The sequence below is a fragment of the Neovison vison genome, chromosome 2 (assembly GCF_020171115.1).
Source record: "Neovison vison isolate M4711 chromosome 2, ASM_NN_V1, whole genome shotgun sequence".
NCBI lineage: Eukaryota > Metazoa > Chordata > Mammalia > Carnivora > Mustelidae > Neogale > Neogale vison.
Genome location: NC_058092.1, coordinates 43,917,303 through 43,939,027, shown reverse-complemented (window position 1 = coordinate 43,939,027; position 21,725 = coordinate 43,917,303). Strand labels below are relative to the sequence as shown.

Genomic DNA, 21,725 nt, shown 5'->3' with positions numbered 1-21,725 from the left:
GCTATTTTCACTTTCTCATAGGTGAGCCCTTCTTCCCGCCTCCCGGGAAGCACTGTGGGGGGCGGGCGGCACCTGGAGGAACGCGTCTCGAGGGGAGGCGCGGGTGTGTAGGTGAGTGGTCTTGTTAGAGGCTGCAATAGGACCAGTGTTAGAATACCAGTACTTCAAACCCGAAATTAGGGCAACCTTGACCGCTTACGGGCAGCTGAAGGTTGGGCAGGGCACTTCCCTCCGAGCCCCAGTGTCCCTCACTGTAAAAATGAGTTAGAAATGTGTAAGTTAGCGTTCCTGCACAGCTCCCGGGCCGAAGTGGGTGCACTGAAGTTTCTTGCCTCATCACTCACTTCCCACGCTGCGGAACCTCGACCGCTGCCCCTCCCGGAGTCCGAGAGTGGCCCTGGCCACCACACCAGCGCTGCATCCGACTGCGCGCCCCTTCCCCGGCAGGATCTAGTTTCCTCCCGTTTCCTCGGGGTTTCCCTTCCCTGTCTGCCTCCTAGAAACAAGGCCTGAGCTATGGAGGTGTTCGTTGCTCCTTGTGCCCACCAACACCGGTTTATCAAATGATTGCAGTGTGTCAGGCGCAGTGGTGAGCGTCGGGTTTTCGTTGGTGAATAAAATAGCTATGGGATGTAGAGCGTATGGGCAGAAAGTAAGTAAAGTCAATAAATAAGCAATTGGAACACGCACACGTATTTCCTATTCCTTTCCCCTTTTTTCTTTTTAGCACTTAACACTAAATGTCGCGTTTTCCATTTTGATCTTGTCTAATGACTGTCTCTTCCACCAGAATGTAAACTCCATCAGTGCAGGGGGCTTTGCTTCCTCGCTGCTCTATCCCTTGCACCTAGACGAGCGTTTAGCCCTAGTAAATACGCTAAATGAATTAATACATAATCGAACTAAATAGAGTGAGAGAAAGTGACCTTTAAGAAGGCCTGAAGGATGGGGAGAATCATCCCACCAGGGACAACAGGATGTGTCAAGACCTGGCTTAAAGTGGTGTGGCTTAGACTGAAGAAAGAAGTGAGGCTAGGAGGAGGCAGGAATCAGGTCTTTAAAGTTCACGACAGACTTGGCCAACTTCCCTGCCAATTTCCAAAATACCAAAGGAAGTAGGGTAGTTAAGACACGGAGAAGGTAAGTTTAAGGCAAATACTAATAGGAATAACCCTCACGCTGTCTTGCAGTTTACAATGAATAAATAGAACTTTCCCTTCTCTCATTTTATCTTGCAAAAACTTCAGGAGTAAAAAAAGCATAAAGAGGGCTCCAGACTTCATTTGCTCACCATACACACCTGGTCCATAGCACAAGATAAAAACGGGTTGCGTTATTATGACACCATGTTAGGCTGGAAGCTCTCTAAAGTAGAGAGCCTGTATCCTATTTATGTCTTGTGTCCCAGCATGTAGCACTGTGCCTGGCTCTCAGACCTTTTCTATAAACTGAATGAACATTCACCATTCACTTCCATATGCCAGCCTTGTGCTTAGTGGTAGAATAGAGAAAGAATAAAACATCATCCTTGTCCTCAAGGGGGTTGCAGTCTGCTAAATCTTCCTGAAGTCATAGAGCTCATGAACAGTAGATCCAAGTTTTCTGAAACCAAACCCTTTCTTGTATAAGAGAAAGATATATTGCACACAGAGGGACTGCACTTCTAAAACCAAGTGGTAAGAGAATTTGGACAAGTTCTGATCAGGGGACCAGGGAGGAAGATTGGATTCAAGCCAGAAGGCAACTGGGGAGCTGTTAAAGTTTGCTAAACAGGAGACTGGTGTGATCAGAACTGGTGGCAGGTATGCTGATGGATGGTGTAGGGAGAGACTGGAAGCACATTGTCTGGGACCGTGGAAAGCTCCAGTGTAAATGGACATGGGAAGCAGGATAAGTAGAAAAGGTCTTAAAGATTAAGAATCACGGAAAGTGTTTGGTAACCGAGAAACCGGACCTCCCTGTCTTAGGAGTTAGGTTGACCTTGGGTATGTTATTAACCACCCCCAGACCCCAGTTTTCCTATTTAAAAAATGACATCTCTAGTACCAGCCTCATTATAAGGATTAAATTAAATGCAGCAGTTTGGTGGGTGACTTACCGAAGGAAAGAAATTAGACAAAAGGGACATCTGGGTGGCTCAGTTGCTGAAGCGTCTGCCTTCAGCTCAGGTCATGATCCCAGAGTCCTGGGATGGAATCCCTCATCAGGCTCCTTGCTCAGTGGGGAGTCTGCTTTTCCCTCTGCCCCTCCCCCCACTCATGCTCAGTCTCTCTTTCTTTCTCTCTCTCTCTCTCTCTCAAAAAAATAATTTAAAAATCCAAAAAATATATACTATTTAAAAAAGAAACTAGACACAAGAGAATACATTGGTCTGATTCTGTTGACATTAAAAAGCCGGCAAAGCTGAACTACAGTGCTTAAGTTTCTACACAAAGGGGGCAAAACTAAGGAAAAGCAAGGGAATGCTTATACCAAAGGTCAGGATGATGGTTACTTTGTGGGGGTTGGGAGGTGATCAGGAAGGGATACTTATGAGGGGGTTCTGGGTCACTAGCCAGGTTCTTTGTACTTGACTATGTGGTAGTTACAAAGGTGTTCCTAACATTTTAACTTACTTCTAAATAATTTTGATAACTGCTAAATTGTACATAACTATTATATTTTCTCATTTAAACTATTTTTTTAAATTCAGTGAGCTATGTAAAGTGCTTATCTGGCACCCAAAGCACAGGAAGAAATTAGGAAACTTTGGGTGCCAGCTCTGATCATTGCACCCTGTCTGCCTGCCTCCCCTTCCAGGCAGCAGGACTAGGGTGAGTCCTCCCTGACCCAGTGCTCACACAGAGTTGGGCACCTGCGGGCCTCAGGGCGAATGGGAGCAATCAAGGTGACCAGAGTGTAACCCACATGTTTTCCCTCTCTCTCAGGCCAACAGGGGAGGCCCCGGGCCTGTGGCCTCGAACTCGGACCTGATCTGGGAAGAGTACCAAGTTGACCCTCCCAGGCTGCTCAAGCCCCAGCAATGATGGATGAGAGGGAGGAGGATGCCGATGAGGAAGCCTGGTTGCAGCTTCGGCCAGTGGAGCCCTTGCCCTCCCAGTGCTGTGGCAGTGGCTGCTCACCTTGTGTGTTTGACCTCTATCACCAAGAGCTGGCGAAGTGGGAAGCAGCCCGAGCCAGCAAGGACAGGAGCCTGCTGAGTGGGGAGGAGTCACAGGTGAGGGAGGACTGCTCCTCAGCCAAGACAGGTCAAGGTGGCAGTGTCAGCACCCTGCACCCATGTGGGGAAGATTTCCCTGACTCTGCATGGCAGAGAGATTCAGGTTCAAAGCCTGGCCCAGAACTAGGCATGGGGTCGGCCCAGGTGTGGATGAGGTTTGGGCATTTTACAGGAGAGAGATCTGTGAGTCATGACATTCAGAGAAGACTTCCTGGAGGAGGTGCAAGTGAGTGGAATGTTAAAGGTGGTGGGCTGAAACTTGGAAGACGTGAATTTGAATTCCTGCTCAGGGTGTGACTTTGGACAAGGAAGCCACTACCACTCAGGCCTCAGTCTCCCCACATGGAAAATACGGATATTAGATTAGATCATCTCAAGGTCCCATCAATTTCTAAATTCTACAAATCTGGATTTTTAGCAGCTTTGAAGGGTGAGTAGGTATTTCATACGTCGGAGATGAGTGTTCTGGGTAAAGGGCACAGCTTGAGCAAATAAAGACTCCCAGACAGGAAGCAGCAAGGCATTCTTGATAGAACAGAGAAGAAAAGGAGGCTTGAGGTTCGTCCACAGAGCCCTGGAGTGTCCAGCCAAGGAGGCTGCACTTTATCCTGGGGCTGACGGAGCTGCAGAAGGCTTACAAGTAGGGGAAGCTCAGTGTGAAAAGCTCGGGCCTTCTTCGATCAGAGCATGAAAGGGAGGTGAGGTGGGACTACTCTGTATTATTCAGAAAACTGCAGAGAGATAGCCTGTTCGGAAGGGAAAGCGAGAAGAGTGCTTGCACCTGCTTGCATGTCTGCTGGGCCCCAGGTCCTAGCTGTTGGATATTTTCCTGTTACAGAGCTGTCCGTCCAAGCTGAGCCCAGAGACCTTCCTGGCCTTCCGCATCAGTGCCATGGACAGACTCACCGAGGACACTTACTGTGTTCGGTTCGCACTCCCCAGGAACTGCCAGCTCGGCCTGCGGCCTGGCCAGCACCTCATCCTACGGTACATTCAGGTAGTGGGAGGCCAAAGCTTCGCAGCCCCGCTTGGCCGTTTTCTTGCTGTGTGGCTGAAGACAACTTGCTTAGCCTCCCTCGAGCCTCTATTGATCACCCTTAAGATAAACGTAGTGCCCCCTGACTCAGAGGATTCTGGGATTGTGTTTTCATAACAACTAACAGCAGCGACAGTAACAGCAAACACTTCCGTGGCATTTACTCTCCAGCACACAATTCTGTGTGCTAGGACTGCCTCCTAGAACACCTAGGAATTCACTGCATCCTCACAAAACCCTGTACAGAAGGTACCATTATCATTCGCAAGAGGAAACTGAAGTCAGAGAGGTTCAGTAACTTGCCCAACGTCACACAGTTAAGAATTGGTGGAGCCACAGTTTGAAGGCAAGCAGTCTGGCTCTAGAGCCTGTGGTATGAATCTAATATTAGTGCCAGTTGAGAGGAAGGACACTTGTCCTTGACAATAAGGGACTTGCCCAAGATCACACAGCTAGTAAGTCCTGCAACCAGGATTCAAACCCCCAGCCTAACTGCCCAGCTAGACTCTACCAGTCCTCTGAAGTTACTTCCTCTTACCAGCCTCCTTCTACCCTCTCCCTCAACTTTGAGCCCCTCCCTCTGCACTCTCCCACACTGGTCCAGGGACAAGGCCCTTTGGGACCTGCAGGGGGAGGCATCTGCTAGGTGGTTGACTCTGGGTCAGAGGCTCAGCAGAGAGACAGGAGCTCTAGATGTGAGTGTGGGAATCACAGCCGGCACCTGGGTGGCATTTGGGGGTGTATGTGGCGAGGAAAGAGGGAAGGATGGAGGACCGAACCCTGGCAACTCCAGCATTTGTGGTATTAGCAAGAAGGGGGGAACCAGCAGAGCCGACAGAGGGCAAGGAGAGTGTCTTACTACGGGTCACACTCTAGCCACTTGCCTCATGCCATCCCCCGGTGTTTGCACCCAGTGTGTCCAGCCTGAGGCCTGGCTGGCTGTCATGAAAGCTCACTATCTCAGTGGCTCCAGGGCAAGCCACAGCCCCATGCAACCCTCCATCCACAAGTCAGGGCTGCCCAGCACTCCCTGTCCCTAGCTTGGCGCCTCTCCTCCACCCTCTATGCTGCTCCAGCGACATTCCTAACATAGGTAGCTAACCGCATCCCTCCTTTCTCGTGTTCCAAGGAGGCTCCCAAGGCTCCAGTTTCCTTTCCCACCAAGTCCTCCCTCCTCCTTCCTCACACATGTGCTTTGCTCCAGCCCCGTGACCCACCCACCAGTTCCTGGCTTGCTCTGCATTTCCTACCTCTAAGCTTTTGCCGGGCTGTGCTCTCTGCCTGGAATTCCTTCCCGTCCTGTCCCCAATTTCACCTGTGAGTGGCCTGCCTTTTTCATAGCCAGGAGGGTAACAAAAGTTCTAGGAGGCCTCCTGAAGCTCCCCAGATGAGAGTGGTCCCTCCGTCTGGAGCGTGTCTGTGTTTACCTCTGTGATGGCAGATGTCATAGTATTCTTGGCATCCAAGCCAGGCCACAGGTTGTGTTTCTTATTTCCCTGTTTGTTCCCCAAGCGTTCCTTGAATATTTCTGTCTAGTTTCTTGCTTGTGATGCATTAAGATGGGGCCTTTTAATTTTTTATTATTTTAAAGACTTTAAAGATATTTATTTATTTACTCATTTATTTATTTGACAGAGAAACAGCTAGAGAGGAAACACAAGTAAGGGCAGTGGTAGAGGGAGAAAAAGGCTTCCCGCTGAGCAGGGAGCCCAACTCGAGGTTCGACCCTCAGACCCTCAGATCATGACCTGAGCTAAAGGAAGCCACTTAACGACTAAGCCACCCAGGAGCCCCTTATTTTTAAGATTTTATTTATTTATTCATCAAAGAGAGAGAGAGAGAAGGGAGCAGGGGGCAGTGGCAGGCAGAGGGAGAAGCAGGCTCCCTGCTGAGCAAGTAGCGTGTTGTGGGACTACATCCCAGGATCCTGGGATCATGACCTGAGCCAACGACAGACGCTTAACTGACTGAGCCACCCAGGCATCTTTTTTTAAAGATTTATTTACTTATTTGAGAGAGAGAGTGCATGCCTAATTAGGGGAAGAGGCAGAGGGCGAGATTCTCAAGCAGACTTCCCAGTGAGCACAAAGTCTAAATGGGGGCTTGGTGCCAGGACCCTGAGATCATGACCTGAGCCAAAACCAGAGTTGGATGCTTAACCAAATGAGCCACCTAGGCGCCCCAGGGTGGGGTCTTTTTAATCTTTCCACATGTCCAAGAAGAAAGTTTTGCATACAGTAGGATTCAAAGGGGGGAGTGCTTGGGTGTTTCTGGGAAGCTCTGAAGTATTAGAGCTAAGGATGGTATTTGGCTGTGTGACCTCAAGCAAGTAACGTCCAAGCCTTGGTTTCCTCATGTGAGTTATTGGGGTCTTTTGGGGTTTTTTTGGTTTGGTTTTTTTTTTTTAAGATTTTATTTATTTATTTGATAGACAAAGATTGATAGTAGTCAGAGAGGCAGGCAGAGAGAGAGGAGGAAGCAGGTTCCCCACCAAGCAGAGAGCCCAGTGTGGGGCTCGATTCCAGGACCCTGGGATCGTGACCTGAGCCGAAGGCAGAGGCTTTAACCCACTGAGCCACCCAGGTGCCTCTTTTGTTTTTTTTTTGTTTAAGATTTTACTTATTTATTTGAGAGAGAGAGAGGGAGAGTGCATATGATCACAAACTGGGGGAGGGGCAGAGAGAGAGGGAAAGCAGACTCCCCAGTGAGCAGGGAGCCTGATGACACAGGACTTGATCCCAGAACCCTGGAATCTCGACCCGAGCGGAAGGCAGACCCTCAACCAACCAAGCCACCCAGGCGCCCCTGGGTTATCATTTGTTAAATGAGATAAGATGCACAGTATGCTTGGTGCGTAGTAGTTATTGACTACAACATGACTGCTACAATTATTACTTGTCATTATCATCCTAGCCCCATTGTTGATAACATCATAGAGAGGATTCGCGCATGAGGTCAGGCTTTGGACTAGGGCACCGTTGAGGATCCTTCTAATTCTGATGCTCCTGGTACGTGGTAATAAGTGTTTAATAAACATTAACGGTCTTTCTCTTTCTTGTTGTGTGGTCGAGAAGAGGTCAGGAAACACCACAGTGATGTCCTATAAACAGCCCCCATCATCAGAGGACTCTTTGAAGACTTTGCCATCTCTGATCCCATAGAACCACATCACAGGGACACATGTGGTTGTCCTCACTTTACAGAGGGGCAGCTAAGGGATCACTGACCTGCCTGGGTCTCACAGCCAGCGCATGGCAGTGGGGGAGCCCAGTGCCCCTTTTTTCTGCTCCACCTTCAGTGAGGACCACTGGAGACAGCTGGGCCCCAGGTCTCACCAGCCTGGCACAGAGGAGGTACCTATAAGCGTTTGTTGGCCTGGCTGACTGCCTGACCATATATTTCTCTTCCCCAGAGGGAAGGTGGATGGCTTAGAAATTCAGAGAGCCTATACGCCCATCAGCCCTGCCAACGCAGAAGGATACTTTGAAGTTTTAATCAAGGTGAGCCGACCCACGCGGGTGCCCTTCAGATGGTGGACTGACTCCGTTTGGCAGTCAGGATGGGTCGGGATGGGGTGGTGCTCAGCCATGTGGGAAAAGCCAGTGTGTTCACATGGGAGGAGGCTGGCTTGCGGAAAGAGCAGGGGGAGTAAAGGAAGCCTTCTCCCATCTCCTCCTTTCCCGAGGCAGGGTCGGGGTTGGGGGTTGGCACCTCAGACCCCAACGGAGACTGATTTTAGGAAAAGGAAGCTCAGACTGAGAAAGGTCACGCTGTTCCCTCGTGCTTTCTCAGCTCTTCGTGGAGAGCAAGCCCTGCGCCCAGGGAAAGGGGTGGTCGAGTCACCTGGCCCCTGCTGTGTACTGGTTGCTGGGCTCCAGAGAGGAGTCAGAGAGAGTGCCCGCCCTGGGACAGACGGCCAGACCAGGGCAGGATGATGGGATGGATGCCGTGACAGGAGGCCCCAACCCAGTTCAGGGCAGCTGGGTGCAGGGAAGGCAGTGGGCCTTCCCAACAGAAGCTGAGTTAGAGCTTCGAGTTGAAGTGAAGGAATGGAGAACCGGCAGGGAAGGGTGAGAAGGAAGCTCTCAGTGCTGTGTTCCCAGCATGTGCAAGGGCAAAGGAGGCACAGCTGGGGGAGCCGTTAGTGACCTGTCCCGGCCTAGAAGGGGGCGAGCAGGCAGAAGTTGGGGCACGCAGCACCTCGTGAATGGGACTAACCTGAGACCATTCTCAGGGTGGAGACGGTGCCGGGGTGTTGGAGTTGGGCCTTGACCAAGGGATACAGATTGGCAGTGGTAGGAAGTGGCATTCCAGGCCTCAGCCTGGGCAGATGACCAAAGGGAAGGAGGTGTGAGATAGGGTCTGTGGGAACTGTACCCAGTCTGATTGGCAGGAGGGATGCTCATGGGGCAGCCAAGGTGGGTGTGGCACTTGGCAGAGATGAGGTGAACAAAATAGTCTGGGTACAAACCGCTCCCAGGCCCCAAGGTGTCGGCACCAGATATATAAGAGATCTTGAAGATCCAATTATGTGGAAAAAATAATTAGGTTGAAGTACATGAAACTTCTGATACTCTAACATTTTTGACTTACAGAAACAGTGGTTTCATACAGGTCAACCTAATACACAGTCGACATTGTCATTTCCCACACAGAACCTTAGGGAACAGCGATATTTAAGAATAGCTTTCACATCCTTTATCATCCCTGTAGCATGGGAATTATTATTCCCCTTTCACTGATAAGCAACAGGAGGACCCGAGGCTCCACAGGGCGTAGGAAGTGTGGCCGGTGAGTGAGCCTGGCCTCCTGCCTCCAGGACCCGAGCACTGTCTTGGCTCCTGCCTTCCCTGACTGCACTCAAAGCCCGAGTGTTTATTCCCTTACACAGAAGCTTGGATGGGATCCCTTCTCCACGCAACTGTTTGTCTGGGAGATTCCACAAATCCTCTCCAAATGGCCTGCTTCCCCAAGCTGCTCGTCTGGGTGTGTTTCTGTTGAAAGGATAAGCCTGGAGACAGTTCTTCAGGGCAGCTGGATCTCTCCCAGCTGCAAGGCTGATTTTCTCCTCATTTACCGGAAAGCCTCTCTTTAGAGAGATGCTTAATTATCCCTAAGCCGCTGGCTGGGAAGAGCTGGAAATGTCTTTGCAAATTGGGAAGGCACTCGGGTTTTTTAGGGTTACCTCCCGTGTGGATGGGAGGGAGGAACTCTCATCGCTCAGGCACCTTCTTGGCACCACGCACTCTTTCCAGCTTTCCAGCTGTTTCCATCTCCTTTCAGCCTCATAACCGTCCTGCAGAGTAGATCGTATTATCCCACTTTACAGATAAAGAAACTGAAGCTCAGAGTGGTGATGTCACTGTCCCAAGGCCCCTTGGGTAATGTGACCCCACGTGGAAGAATAGAAGTTCAGGGTCGTTTCTGTTGGACAAGTGTGTATTGAGCAGGCTCCATGTGGGTGCTGGAGGCACAGAAGAATCCTTCCTCTCTCCTTGAGCGCTGTCTGTGCTATAGGGCCACTCAAGCCACAGCTCAGCCTGTGCCTTCCCCAAGACTGGGTCAGAAAACCGGTGTGCTTGCCTCCAGAAAGTTAAGAGAACTGTAACCTCCCTTGCAGATTTCTGGCAGGAAGGCTGAGGCCTTCCCTTGCTTTATACATATGGTACCCAGCGAAGTCAGCGATGCTACCAGAGGTAGCTGTGGTTGCTTAAAAGTACGGCTGGTAACCAAAGCCCAGTCTTCTTCAAACTGAGTTGTATTCTCACTCCAAACACCCTTTCAGTCCTATTAGAGCTTCCCCCTTCCCCTCACATTCCTGTCTTGGACTGTGCTACCTTGACCATACCTGATGCCCAGAACCCTCTCTGTGTTACTGCTCCCATCCCTGGTGAATGCAATCTTTTTTTTTTTTTTTTAAGATTTTATTTATATGTCAGAGAGAGCATGGGCAGGGGAAGTGGCAGGCAGAGGGAGAAGCAGCAGGGAGCCTGGTGAGGGACTTGATCCCAGGACCTTGAGATCATACCTGAGCTAAAGGCAGACGTTTAACCAACTAAGCCACCCAGGTGTCCCTAGTAAATGCAGTCTTCCCTAACCTGCAAGGTCCAGCTCAAACGTCTCCTCCTCCGGGAAGCCATCCTTGATATTACTCCATTAGAAGTAACTGTACCTCCTCAGGGCTCTCTCAGCATTCTGTCCTTTTCATGGGGTGTTTCAAGTGTCTACCTTGAATGTATCAGACTTTGGTCCCTCCTAGTTTGTGAGCTCCTTCAGGAGGGGTCCTAAATCTGGATTAATTGATTCATTCATTCATTCATTCATTGAGCTATTTATGAAGTCTTTCCCAAGGTTCAGACACTGGCTGTCTTCATGGAGCTTAAGATCTAGCTGTGTTCCCTATAGCAAGCATGGTGCCTGGCCCCAGGGGGCAGGCCCACAAGAAATGTGGACTGCCCGCTCCCATGAGGGAATCCCCTGCACAACCTTTACTTTTGTCAGCCAGTCAGGAGATAGTGACAGGTAACACAGAGGCTGCAAACAAGTGGCCTAAGAACTGATTGCAGCACATACGTGTATTTGGTTTGGGCCTACACAGCATTTTAAAATTTAGAATTAGTTTCTGACATTTCAAAGATGGGTAATTTTACATGAAAATGTGGATCTTTTGCCCTTCTTAGAAAATCAGAAGATAGGGCATCATCAGCCCCACAAACTACATCCCAGGATCAGCAAAGTGACTTCCTCCTTTAGAAGGAGCATTCCTGCACTCACCAGTTTACCACAGTCCCCACCACCCCCTGTTGCCTCCCTGATACTGAGAGTAAGTGTCAGTTGACATTACTCATCTCTTACCCAGTTCTGTACTCTGTGATGTGACATGCAGGGCACCTGTGGTCCCGTGGGTCAGAGACCTCTGAAGGTAAGGCTGTCAGCCCTGTGGTTCTTATCCCAGCCTCACCATTTCCCTTCTGGATAAGCTTCTGGGTTCATCTGAAAATTGGGAATGAGAGTACCAACTCCGGGGCAACTCGGAAGGTCCTCTGAGATGGCACCTGTCAGGCACGTGGCCTGCCGGAAAGGCCACATGTTAGTGGCTGACATGGTTGGTACGGGCAGCACGTACATGTCTCAGTGAGGTCTTTTTGTGTTTGCTCCCAGTGCTACCCGACTGGGCTGATGTCCCAGTACGTCAGGTCCTGGAGCACAGGAGACACAGCTTTCTGGCGAGGACCTTTCGGCGACTTCTTCTATAAAGCCAACCAGGTCAGTGCCAGTACGCTAGGTGCTCAGGAGACGCCTCCCGCCTGAGCCTCCAGGACCACGGTTTCCACGTGTCAGGCTGTAGAGTCACACTGTGCCATTCTTCCTGAGTCCAAGCCCAATCCCAAGAGCGTCCTTCGGGTTGGACGTGGGAGGAGACGGAACGGGCCTCTGCATATGCTCTAGAACTCTCCAGGGCTGCCCATTGCTTAGCAAATCCACACTCACAAACTTAGTACTCAGGAATCCTATGCCGCCAGACCCTGCAATATCTTTCCACTGTCACATTCCAGCTACAAAAACATGGAGACCGCTCCCTTAAATACACCCCATACCTCTCCACTCGGGAACCCACTGCATCCCAGCCTGAAGGCTCTTCCCCTCATCTTCCTGGCATGTGCATCTCCTTCCCTGATGGGCCCAGGAAGAATTAGTCATTTCTCATCAGTTGGTGCATATCTAGAAGGCAGCTTGGCAGTGTGTACCAAGAGTCTTAAGAATCTTCAAATCCTTTGACCCGGCGATTCCACTCCTGGAAGTCTGTCTTGTGGAAAGGATCCAAATGCTGCCTCTTGTGCACATGTTCACGGAGGCTTTATTTATAATAGCAGGAAATTGAATATGCAGCCATAGGGGGACAGCTAAGTGCACGGGGTTACAGGTAATTGATAGAATATTATCCTGGATTTTAAAATAATGTTTATAAATGATGCTATATGCTTATGCTATAAGATCAGATGACAAATGCTATGTATGAAACTGAATGTGCAACAGGTTTGGGAAACAAAGTTTAAATGCACAGAAAATATGCGAAAAGAAAATGCAACGCAGGGGTAGCGACTCTGGGTGGTAGAGTTATGGGTGGTTTTTGTTTGCTTCATTATACTTTCCAAATCATCCACAGTGAGCCCCTACTATCTTTATAATTAGGAAACAATGCAAAACAAAAGCAAATGAAAAAGAACGAATCATTCCTTTCTCTCCATTGTTTTTATTTCCTTATTACACATACGATGCGTGTTCATTACCAAAAAAAAAAAAAAGAAAGAAAGAAAAAAAGAAATCAGATGTAGACAGGCAAAAAGAAGAAAGGAAAGCACACCTGCAGGCCATCTACCCAGACACACCAGTCTCACTACCTTAGCATATAACTTCGCAGCTCCTCTTCCACACATGGTGGAATGCCCATGCACGCATCCATGTTTGTGTGTGTAACAAGTGCATGCACCCACATACATGTGTACAACACCATGAGACACGTGTGTGGCGCTGCCTATGGGCCAGGCCCTCATGTCTGTGCTAAGGGTTTAGTTTACCCCACCACCGCTCTGGGGTACTGGTACCCCCACTTACAGACATAGCCGGTATCTGGGTGGCAATAATCCTCGGCAGCGTGCTCCCTGTGTCAGCCTTGCTCAGCCTTGCATTTTAGCTGAGAGTGTCCCCGTGTCCCCCAGGCCCTTGTCAAGGGACCCGAATTGTCCCTGTTTCCCCCTGACCTGGAGGGGACTCCTGATGCACACTGTCTTGACCATCCCTTCTTGGGGGTGCCTCCCTGCGCCCACAGAACACCCTGCAGAGCCCCGGCCCTTCCCATCCATGGGTATTGTAGGGCCAGGCAGTATAGGGCCAGACAGAGACATGGCATCTCACACACAAACTTGGCCTCTGGGATGCACAAAAGCGTGGTTCTGCGCCCGTGGGGACGCTGGGCTGCTCTGGCCCTCTCCCTGGCCCTGTCTGGCCGCTCTGCAGTCACCTTCATTGTAGATGGGACATCGTGACCGCCCTGAGAGTGGCACGTGAGCATCTCTCCGTGCGTTCCCGCCAGACGTTCACAGGTTTCCACATGGGTCCGTAGATGGGGCAAACAGACGAGGCCCTGTCCTCCAGAAGCTCACTGTGTGATGGGGGAACAGACACCCACACAAATGGTGGTGGTACAGCATGGCCTATGTCGTGAGGAGGGAGTACAGAGGACTGTGGGGATGCAAAGGAAGGACCCCTCACATGCTCCTGGCCCGGGGAAGACTTTACAGAAGAGACCCCGAGGGGTGTTGGGAGGAAGAAGAGGAGCAGGCAGGCAAGGGACCAGGAGGCTGGGGACACGCACACAGGACAGGATGGTGCAGATAGCAGCAGGGCTCAGTGAGGGAAGGGAACTGTGTGGGAGCGCCAGGATCTGCACCAGGCACTTGATGGCATCTTGTTTAATCCCCACTACAGTTCTGAGACACATGTTACTGTGGGGAAGGAGCTGTTACTCTTTTTCACCTGTGAGGAAACCAAGGCTCAGAGAAGTGAAAGCACTTGGCCAGATCATTTGGCTGAGGATTTAGACCCAGGTCTGCATGACTGATACTCGAGGAAGTATTTCATGCTGGGGTGTGAGAGGCATTAGCCGTCGGTAAAGCTGGTGGAAACTTGGGCTGCATTCTCAGAGGCCTAATCTCTAGAATGAAGGAGGTGACTAGCTTGCTGCATAGGTTGGACACTAACCTTTAAAGCACTGACCTTAAAGAAGATCACATCTCCTAAAGAGACCTAGAGCCAGGAGATGGATTCATGGATTCAGTAATGGGCTGATAGAATTGGGCCCTCCTGGGGAAGAAATTCGCTTTTTTGAGTGGCTCTTCTGTGCCAGTGCTGGGCACTTATGTGTAGTAAATATCTCAGTTTAGAGCAGGCTCAGGGATCCATGCCAGGGCCCTCAGATCTCTACAGGGCTCCCCTGGGGCAGAGAAGGCAGCACAGAGGGCAGGGCTGTGATAGGGGTGGCAGACTAGGCTTTGGCAGGAGCAGGTTTCAGCTCAGTGTGAGGTGGAAAGACCTCTCTGGCAGGGGAAGTCAGCCTATGACAGAGTGATCTGCTTTGGGAGGTAGTGGGCTCCCTGTCAAGAGAAGTATGTAAGCAAAGTCCTGTGGAGATGGGTAGGAGAGCAGCTGAACCACTTGTAGGATGGGCTACACCTTTTTATGTTCCATTTCAACCTCCAGATTCCATAATTTCTGTGACACAGACTTCATAAGCTGTAGGCTTTCACAAGCAAGGACGGCTTCCTGAAGGATGTGGAGAGGGGACCTCACACGGGTGGGACCCCCAGGAAGGGCTGTGCTATGCTGCGCAGTTCAGGCAAGCCCAGGAATGGACCATGTGGCAGGTGGGTGGGCTGAGACCTGCCCTCTCCCCGTTCTGTTCCCCAGTATGGTGAGCTCCTCATGCTGGCTTCAGGCACTGGCCTGGCCCCCATGGTGCCCGTTCTGCAGACCATAACAGACAACGCAGAGGATGAGACCTTTGTCACCCTGGTCGGCTGCTTTAAGACCTTTGAGGGCATCTACCTGAAGACCTTCCTCCAAGAGCAGGCCCGTTTCTGGAACGTCCGAACCTTCTTTGTCCTCAGCCAGGTGAGCCCAGCATCATGGCCTCCCTGCCCCGGGGCTGCAGTAGGGATCCTTGCTCCAGGTAGGGACCGCCACCCTGTGCCCGGCAAGGAAGGCAGGTCTGGTTCCATTTGGTGTATGTGGATGTGGGAACTGATGCTTGAGAGGTGGGGGCACTGGCCTGTCTGTGCTGGGGGAGAAGCCAGATCTGGAGCCCCAGGCTGAGCTCTGGCCCTCCCCACCGTGCTGTGCTGCCTGTCAGATGCCCCCTGGCCTCACCAGATATATGGGCTGGGGGGCCTATGTGTGGAGTCAGTGGGACAGGCCGTAGATGTCCCCAAAGCTGGGATAATCTCCTTTGGGGCAGGGATCTCATGTCTGGATCACCAGGCTCCCTTCGGTGTTCAGTAGGGCACCAAGGATTGGTGAAGCAAGCAGATCTGGGGTCACTGCATTTATTCAGGTCCCTCCCATAGCACTTTGCCCCTACATGGGAGGAAAGCTGCTTCCAGACTCTCCAGGCTGCAGAAACTTGAACTAGAAGCAACTCTGCCTCCTGACCCCTGCCCCTCGGATTCCTCCTCCCTTCATGCACTCAGACCACCTTGTCCTCTCCCTCCCCTCTGGCCCATAGGTTGGGGGATGGGGGGGTCTTTTTCCTTAACCCAAGCCAGGCCCTGAGCTCCCTTCCCCTTGGTCTGCAGCTTTATTTCTCTTCCATGCGCCCCCAGACCTGGGTCCCTGCTGGGGCCCCTACCCGTTCTGTGTTGCTCAGGGTCGGCCTCACTGCCCAGAACTTTGGAGCACCCTTCTCATCAGCTTCCTACTTGAGGCAGCCTTGGAGTGTCCCCAAAGACTGGCGTGATCTTCCCCAGCGTGACTGGGTGGGGCGCTGTCAGGAAACCGGCTTTCCCTCCCCAGTACCAGGGCTCTGGGATCCTTAGGGACCAGGTTCTGTGGTCTTGTCCATGGGACAGAAGGCCCAGTGGCGTGAACATGAGGAGGGCCATGCTTAGTGAGCGTTTGCAGCGACAGGAGAGCTGAAGGCTGGGGAATGAAGCAAAGGCTAGTGTGCAGCCCGACCATGTGCCCAGGATGGGCCTGTCCCCTCTGCTTGGGGCCCAGCTCAGGGAAGGTGGGAGGAGTGGCAGCACCACCAGGCTGTTGACCGGCCTTCCTGTCCCCTGACCGCATGCCAGGTGCCCGGGATAGGGAAATGAAGATGGCGTGCCCTGTCCTCCAGGCACTCACCTTGCTGTGGGGAGACAGCCCCAGGGACAGGGCTTCACCGAGCACTTTCTCCGTGCCTGGCACTGTTCCAGGCCCTCTGTGGGTATGAAATCATTTAATCCCACCACAATTTTAGGAGGCTTGTGTTGCCATCATGCCCGTGTTGTAGAGATGGCACAGAGAGATTAAGAACCCTGACTGAGTTGGTAGAGAGTTAGGTGTGAGACCGGGGGGTCCTGGTCTAGAAGCCTGCTTCTACCACGTGTTGATATAAGACAGCACATGGGGAGGGCACTGAGGATGCTGGCAGCAAGCACGGAGGGCTTCACAGAGGAGCTGGCATTGAGCCTGGGCTTGAGAGCAGAGTTAAAGTCTACCGGCAATTAAGGGACTTCAGCCCTGGGCCAGGGCTTTGATGATGCCAGCGGCCTGGGCCTGGGCAGATGTGCGGGCTGGCTGTCAAAGGCAGGGACAGGTAAGGGGCGATGGAGTGGGAGGTGCCCCCTTGACCTAGGATGCTCCCTGGCCTGGCCAGGCTGTAGCCGCAGCAGCCCCCGGGGCTCCCTCTCCAGACACTCCCTGCCAATTGGCCCTTCCTCTTGTAGCCAAAAGGGCAGCCCTGACTCCTCCACCACCCTGCTTCCAGCCCTTCCTTGGCTCCCCACTGCTCTCAGGATGATGGTCCAGCCTGCACGGCTGCACCAACCCGTGTGGCCTTGTCTCCTAGCACCCTCCCTGCGTGTCCCAGTGTCACTGATCACTGGTCTGCTCCCGGCTGCGAGGGCACCGTGCTCTTCTGGCTGGCTGCTGGGCCTGCCTGTGCTGGTGCCATCCCCCCTTCCAGAAGCACTTTCCCCCGCCTCCTCACCTAACGCCTGCTCAGCCTGCTCACCGCGCGTATCTCTCTGCTGGGGTGTGACTCTCTCCTGAAAGTTCTCTAGAGCCCCCAGACTGGCATAGGTGTTTCAGCTGTCATAGCCAGGGCTCTCCTCCTTGACAGCAGCTACCCTGTGGTGCCATCAGTGATTGTGGGCTCCCTACCCCACCTGGGCAGCAACCAGACCCACCGCATCTCTGGGTGTGCAGTTGGGGGAGGGGGACTATGCCAAACCTAACTAGCCTGGGGGAATTGGGCAGCGGGAGGAAGAGGTGAGGCCAGTGGGCCCTGCGGTCCCAGCCCACAAGGGCCCTCTCGGTGGGTCAGAGCATGGAGTGGGCATGGAAGGTCCATATCTCCAGAGAGGATCCCCCACGAGCTCTGCAGTGGGGTGAGATGAGCTCTGTGGGGTGGGCCTCTGAGGCAGTGTGAGAAAAGGCCTGCATTCATCACAGTGGCTCACAGAGGTCATGGTCACTCAGCCGGGACATGGTGGCAGAGCTTAGACTCCAGCCTCCTCTCTCTCCTTCGCGTCTCTCTGCTTAGGCCCAGAAGCTAGAAGCCTGCCTTGATAGGGTCTGCAGAGGGGACGGTCCCGTTCTGGTTTTGTTTGTTCAGATGCTGGGCATGTGGTGTCTTGCCTCCATTAGAGATCATCAAACTACACATACTTACTGACTTGTGCGCTTTCGCTGTGCGATGGTACTTTGGGGGAACGTCCACTTAAAAGAGAGAAGTTCCTCCGTGTAAGCTGGAGGTGGGGCTTTTGTTTTGTGATCCTGAAGATGAAAGCCATCGGCGAAGGCTAGAGGAGCAGAAAGAGAGAAGCCTGGATCACCGGGGCACCGTGCACACTGGAATCCTTCTTCCAGCCTTTTTATGTGAGAAATAGCACCCCCGCCTTGGTTAAGGCACTGCTGCCTCGGATCCCCAGGACACAAAGCCGGAGCGAGACCAGGAAGCTCGTCTGTTTTGAGCAGCTGCCACATCCCGGCGCTTAGCATGGTGCAGGGCACAGAGTGCCGACCCAGTAAAAATGGGTTCCATCAACAAGGTCATTAAAGCCTGATGAAACCAATGAACACATGTCATGCTCCCACGATGACGGTGGTGGACAGCCTTACAAAGATACGGGGAGGTCCCCAATCTTGGGGAGCAGACATCCCCCTGGAGTGACAGGTGCAGCAGCCCCTGGAGGCAGCGAGGGGCCCTGGGGTGTGCCTCCTCCTCCCCGTGTCTCACCTGGGAGGATAAGCAACCCCCCATCCCCGGGCTTGTTACGAGGGTAATCAGAGCCCCCATGCCAAGAAGTCTCTGGCCTGCGGTAATGCTAGCTAAAGGTTGCCTTTCCCCGGCCCCCTACCTCAGTTTCCTGGTTCGAGAGCGAACTGGGGGAACTCCAAAGACTTCCCAGTAGTCACCTGCATGTTTTCTCATTGTCTCAGGAGAACTCCCCGGAGAAGCTTCCCCAGAGTTACCAGGAGAAGACCCACTTTGGCCGCCTGGCCCAGGGCCTCATCGAAGAGCTGGTTGGTTCCTGTCGCAGAAAGCCGTTTGCGTTGGTCTGTGGCTCAGCTGAGTTTACCAAGGACATGGCCAAGTGCCTGCTGTGCGCAGGCCTGGCCGAGGACTCCTACTTCCTCTTCTAGCCGGGCCTCCCTTCCGAAGCTCTAGCCAGGGTCCTGCCACTGGAACACTGGGAGAAGCACAGACTGGAGTGCAGGCCTGGCCCACCGCTCACTGGCCGGGTGACTGTAGGTGAATGTCTTCCTCCCTGCTCCTCCAGCTCTTACCTACCCCACAAGGTTGCTGACTCCCTCAGGCTGACATACTGCTGGGTGCAGGGAAGATGGGGCTGCAGGAGCCCCAGGAGGGGGCGTGGGCATCCCAGAGGACTCCCGGGAGAAAGCCAGGTCCATGCCAGGCCCAGGGATAAGTAGGAACTGGCAGAAGAAGGTGCAGGAAGAGCATCCCAGGTGTCTCAGATTAGAGGGCTTGGGGCCTCCCATCACACCCTGCCCTAGAAATGCCTGTTCTAAAATGTGCTTTCCCTGGAAACTGCGTGTCCTTGCTGTGGTCTCAGGGCTGGCTCTGATGCGTTGCTTGCTGAGTGTTTAGGGAATGACCATAGGGGTAGCTAAGAGCTCTTTGGAGGAGGGACTTGCCTTATGTACCCTCCTGTGCCTCAAGCCTGACACAGCGCTCTCGGGTTCTGTGACCTGGTCACATTCTCCCAGCAAGGTGGGTCCTGAATTACCTTTATTTGTAGGGGGCCCAGGCCTTTCCTGCTGCAAACAGCTCCACTCGAAGTCTCCCTTCCCTGGCTCAAGAGCCCAGCCCAGAGTCCTCTCCTGAGCAAAAGAGGTACAGAAACAAATACCCCTCCCTCCTGCAGGCAGCCAGCTCAGCCTGCCTTTAGCTCTGGAGCCCTGGTGACGGTTGCTATGGAGATCTAAAGATAGAGCAGGAGTCAGGAGACCTGGGTCCCTCTCCCTGCTCTGCCCACTGAGCCGCTGCTGATTCTGCTCCACCCCCACTGCCCTCCCTACTGAGCCCCTCCAGCCTACGTGGGGCAAGACCTCCTCAGGGACCTGGTGCTCCCAGGCAACGGGTGGGGTACTGCGGGCAATGAATCCTACTTTCCACCACCTGGCCTCCACCATGCTGCCCCAGCTCAGGCCAGCTGCGGGTGCTCCGAGAATCGGAATACTAAGCCATGAAATCTCAGAGCCAGAGGACCATGGAATCAGAACATTACAGTCGTGGAATCACAGCCCTCCTCACACCAGAGATTAAAGTTTAAGACTCCAGGAAGCATCGCATCAAATAGACTCGTGTGTGAACAGGGAAAGCAAGGCCCCCTGTGGCGAAGAGATGGACCCAAGGTAAAGCAGTTCGCTGCAGAGCTGGCATGAGAAACCAGGTCCCCTGATGTCACCTGTAAGGAGGGTTGGGTAACTGGTGGTTTTCAGACTGGGCTCCGTAGGACACTAGGGTTCCATGCATGGCAGCAGTGAAGGGACAGCCCCAGGGGGTCTCCAGGCCCCCTGCAACCAGAACAGTTCTGTGGTCATCCCACTGATATATCAGGGTGTGTGGTCACCTCCATTTGTGAAAGGGGGTTTTCCTGCATGGCCCAAAAATTTGCAAGCACATCTCCATCCTGGGCTGTTGTTCGGGAAACAACCCAGCAGAGGCATCTGGAGGCGGTGCCCGAGGTTTCACACTGTGCTTTCCGGGCAGAATTTGACAGTCACTTAGAGGACAGGAAGACTGCCTGGGACCTTCCCCCAAAATCCTAGGCACCTGAGCATATCAGAAAGGTCTAGTGATCATGAAATCGCTTTCATTTTGTTTAACTCAGAGTTTCCCAAGCTTATTTAACTATAGGACAGTCCTGTCCACTAGAATCTTTTGAGAGCAGCATTCTATGGGCTGTACTTTGGGACACGCTGGTCGGTGGCACAGCCCCCTTGCACACCCCTGAGTGTGGTGAGCTATGAGGCCTGCGCTAAGCCTCAGAGGTCCCAGCGAGAGCCGTGATCTCTTCCTGCCTCTCCTGTGACTTGGGCAAGACACTTCTCCCTCCGGGCCCCTCAAATGTGGGCATCTTCCTTCCCCGCTTTCCCCTCCCCTGGGGCATTCTGCTGATGCTCCTCACAGATGTTCCTGGAGGGCCCGTTATGAGCCAGACTCTGTTCCAGCACCAGGGGAACTACCAGCAGTTCTGGTCACTCCGCCACAGAGCCTATAACCCAACAAGGAGTGCAGAAATTAAACTCATAATTCTAAAAGGGATGAGTGTTCTAGAAAGGGAAGTATGGATACCAGACGAGTGGATGGCAAGGGCTTTTCACCTAGTTCTGAGGGGCCAGGGACATGCCACTGCCCCAGGGGTAGATACTTCAAAGGCAATACTGTCACTCAGAGCTAGGGGTGGTAGGAAGTCCCACATTAGAAATGGAGGCCTGGGGGGCACCTGGGTGGCTCAGTGGGTTAAGCCGCTGCCTTCGGCTCAGGTCATGATCTCAGGATCCTGGGATCGAGTCCCACATCTGGCTCTCTGCTCAGGAGGGAGCCTGCTTCCTCCTCTCTCTCTCTCTGCCTGCTTCTCTGCCTACTTGTGATCTCTCTCTGTCAAATAAATAAATAAAATCTTTAAAAAAAAAAAAAAGAAATGGAGGCCTGGGGTAGTTCTTTTGTGTCTTTGTCCCATTTTATGTATTGGGTGTTTTAGACATTAGACACAGCCACTCAGTGATAGCCATTAGCCCCTCTTGTCCTAGAATGTGTTGCCCTCCCCTTCCCCTCACCCCACATGGCATCTGTACCATCTGGATAGAGTGGGGTCTCTTATCACGGGATGATGGTGAAGACCCAACCATGCCCATGGTACCAATATGCCAAAAGAGCTCCTACCATCCAGAGATTGGAAACCTCCTGCCTTGCAAGATGGTAAGAGCCTAAGAAAGGGATTGGTTGGGGTGTATGAGGATGGCCTCTCTCAATATGAGGGTGGATGGCTCTGCCCATCCCTCCTGATGCAGCCACACCCACTGCATGGTGTCGGGGCATGCCTTCGGGGTGACGGCAGCCAAAGGACTCCCACCTGAGTTTGGCCCCCTCAGTGTTTGGCCTGCAGCACTTCCACATTCCCCTGGCGGTTTTCCCAGCTTCTCCCTTCATTTCCTCTATACTGCAGCCAGATCTGGTTT

The 21,725-nt window shown here is 52.6% G+C and overlaps 1 protein-coding gene across 3 annotated transcripts; it reads left to right on the top strand.

Moving 5' to 3' along the window:
• Window positions 1-29: 29 nt before the first annotated feature.
• On the top strand, window positions 30-21,018 carry LOC122900001 (NADH-cytochrome b5 reductase-like). Of its 3 annotated transcripts, XR_006383160.1 has the most exons (8): window positions 30-111; window positions 2,928-3,217; window positions 4,059-4,207; window positions 7,669-7,756; window positions 11,418-11,522; window positions 14,724-14,927; window positions 18,456-18,768; window positions 19,280-21,018. XR_006383160.1 is itself a non-coding variant. In XM_044238299.1 (7 exons), exons 2-7 carry the CDS (start codon window positions 3,023-3,025, stop codon window positions 18,657-18,659), a joined length of 945 nt encoding a protein of 314 aa, XP_044094234.1. In that variant the 5' UTR covers window positions 30-111; window positions 2,928-3,022; the 3' UTR covers window positions 18,660-21,018. The 3 variants fall into 3 exon arrangements, 2 of the variants coding, with proteins under 2 accessions (XP_044094234.1, XP_044094235.1); XM_044238299.1 differs by having other exon boundaries at window positions 18,456-21,018; XM_044238300.1 differs by lacking the exons at window positions 30-111; window positions 2,928-3,217 and adding an exon at window positions 3,232-3,650 and having other exon boundaries at window positions 18,456-21,018.
• The last annotated feature ends 707 nt before the right edge of the window (window positions 21,019-21,725 follow it).